Source organism: Phalaenopsis equestris, unplaced genomic scaffold (genome assembly GCF_001263595.1).
Source record: "Phalaenopsis equestris unplaced genomic scaffold, ASM126359v1 Scaffold000226, whole genome shotgun sequence".
Classification (NCBI taxonomy): Eukaryota; Viridiplantae; Streptophyta; class Magnoliopsida; order Asparagales; family Orchidaceae; genus Phalaenopsis; species Phalaenopsis equestris.
In genome coordinates this window covers 492,944-495,627 of record NW_018164668.1, presented here as the reverse complement: position 1 = coordinate 495,627, position 2,684 = coordinate 492,944, and the positions used below count along the sequence as shown (strand labels likewise).

The following is a 2,684-nucleotide window of genomic DNA, read 5'->3' as shown; positions in this document are numbered from 1 at the left end:
GGCATTCCTTACTCTTCTGGTTTTTAAGTTCTCAGAACTTGTTGGATGATCGAATGGAGCTTTGATTTGATTTGATTGTGATGAATTCGGCTCTCCTGATTTTTTTTTTTTGGACTCATGACTTAATATGTAGTGCTGATTAAGTGTAATGAATTTCATTCCTTTGATTAATAATTTAATATACCTCCCTGCCCTATGAATGCACGAAAATATGTATTTTACTTTTTAAAATGTTAAAATAGTGAATTTTTTGATGTGTTATGAAAGTTTTGGGAGATAAAAAGGTAAAAACAAGTAAAATTTAGATGTACATTTTTGAATACAAAGGTATAACACTCAAATCTTTCATAACATATCATTAATGTTATCATTTGAACTTTTCAAAAGTAAGATAGAATTTTTCATTTGGAGGTAAGAGGATACTACGCAAAATTGAAAGTTTTGATGTTAGGTATGTAAATACACGAGAATTTAGTAGTATGCAAGTAAATCTTCCTATTAATTATGCAGCCCATCGCAGATTATTGGCTGATTGTTTGGTATGTCATCATCATCGTCACCCTCGGCCATATGCATGAAATTCCTGTTCTAAAGTTTAGCTCACAGAGAGTTGGGGAATATAAAAATTAACATGGATTAATAGAAACTACAAGTTTACGGCAATAGAATAAGAGCTTTATCTTGATCATCACTTGCCATGTCCTTGCTTTCTTTGGAAAATTTACAACTCAACAAACTAAAATCATGGAAAGCTTGTGGAATGAATCTGATGAATATTCAAAGGACATTATTGACAGAATGCAAGAGTATATTTCAATCTTAGCAGGAATAATGCTGAAATTCCAACAGGCCTAACAGATCTAGAGAATACTAGAAAGAAAACCCATGTAACCAGAAGCAACAATGCTTAACTTCTGTTTGGAGCATCTACATGCGCTGTTATTATTATGCTGAAAAGTTCTTCTCCTCTCTTTAAGCAAATATATATATATATATATATATATATCTTAACTAAATAAAAAATAAATGACAAGTAGAAGTTTAATATGAAATTCTTAATTTGCCATTTCTTGGCTGGAATGAGTAGTGTAGTTTTGATTTCCTCCATTCCATTCATTTTGAGTCCCAATACATTCAACGCACCAAATTAACCACAAGCTTTCCATCAAAAAAGAAATCATGATTTTTTTGACATAATAGACTGTGCTTGCTGAACTTAATGTTCCTAGACAAATATGCAATTTCAGGTGAAATGAAACCGTTGAAATTTGAAAAGAGCAGCACAATTTTATTGATAAAAGAATGTGTATTCAAACCCAATTACAATATGCCCAACGAAGGAAAGAAATAAAACATAATAAAATAAATAGGAAAAGAATAAAACATAATAAAGTAAAAAAACAAGGATAATAAGTAATAACGGCTAGGGATTTCATTGTCATTATAAATCTAATACTCCACCTCAAGCTGAAGCATAGTTATCAATCATGTTCAACTTGGATTTAAAGTCATCGAACAAAGGTTGAGAAAGACTCTTAGTGAGGATATTCGTTAGTTCACCACTGGAGGTTACAAAAGACACATTTCTCTGGACTCAATCGTTTCCTTAATGAAGTGTATGTCAATCTCCACATTCTTGATACGATCAAGTTGGGCTGGATTATGAGCAATGCTGATGGCGGCCTTATTATCACATATTAGCTGCAATAGGGAGGGGGTCGGCATACAAAGTTCACAGAGCATGATGCGTTACCAGAGGGCTTCATAGATCACTAAGCTCATGGGCCGGAATTCAACTTCAGCGCTGCTCCAAGCAACCACAAACAGTTTTTTACTTTTCGATGTGACTAGATTTTCTCATACAAATGAGCAATACCCCCGAGGTGGAACGACTGTCATGAACTGACCCAACCCAATCAACATCTGTATAAACAACAATAGACTGAGGTGTGACGAAAGAAAAGCAAACGTGAGCCCAGTGTACCTTTAAAATAGTGGAGAATCCGATATAGAGCTTGGAGATGTTGCTCATAGGGGTCATGCATGAATTGACTCACTATACCAACCGCATGACATATGTCAAGGTGAGTATGGGCAAGTTAAATAAGTTTCTCCACAAGGCGTTGGTTGTGAGTCTTATTGACCGGCACACCATTGTGAATGTCAAATAATTTTTCGTTGGGATCTATATAAACATCTTTCAAGGACTCTAATGCTAAAAGATCATTAATAGTAAGAATAATATTGTCAACATAGACAAAAGATTAGCTACATTGTCATTGGAAAAATGTAAAAAAAATAGAGTGTGATCCGATTGAGCCTGATTAAAATCATGACCCATGAACACCTTTGTAAACTTGTCGAACCAGACCCTTGTGGACTATTTTAGCCCATAAAGAGACTTTTACAGCCTACACACTTGCCCTTTGGAGGCAGTAGAGTTAAAGCCAGGAGGGAGAGACTTGTACGCCTCTTCTATGAGCTTTCCATTCAAGAACGCATTATTGACATCTAGCTGAAATAAAGACCAATCTAGATTCACTGCAAGGGACAGTAGAATCCGGACAGTGTTTAACTTAGCCACTAGAGCAAATGTCTCATAATAGTCAACTTTGTGAGTCTGTGAGTACCCTTTGACAACAATCATGTCTTAATGCGCTCAAAAGATTCATCAAAATTGAACT

At 34.9% G+C, this 2,684-nt stretch overlaps 1 protein-coding gene across 1 annotated transcript in view; it reads left to right on the top strand.

Moving 5' to 3' along the window:
* The window catches only part of LOC110023630 (probable pectinesterase/pectinesterase inhibitor 46), a 2,066-nt gene extending 2,017 nt beyond the window's left edge, over positions 1-49 (top strand). The window contains 1 exon segment of the mRNA XM_020723123.1: positions 36-49. Coding sequence (XP_020578782.1) covers positions 36-49 — 14 coding nt within the window.
* Positions 50-2,684: the final 2,635 nt, after the last annotated feature.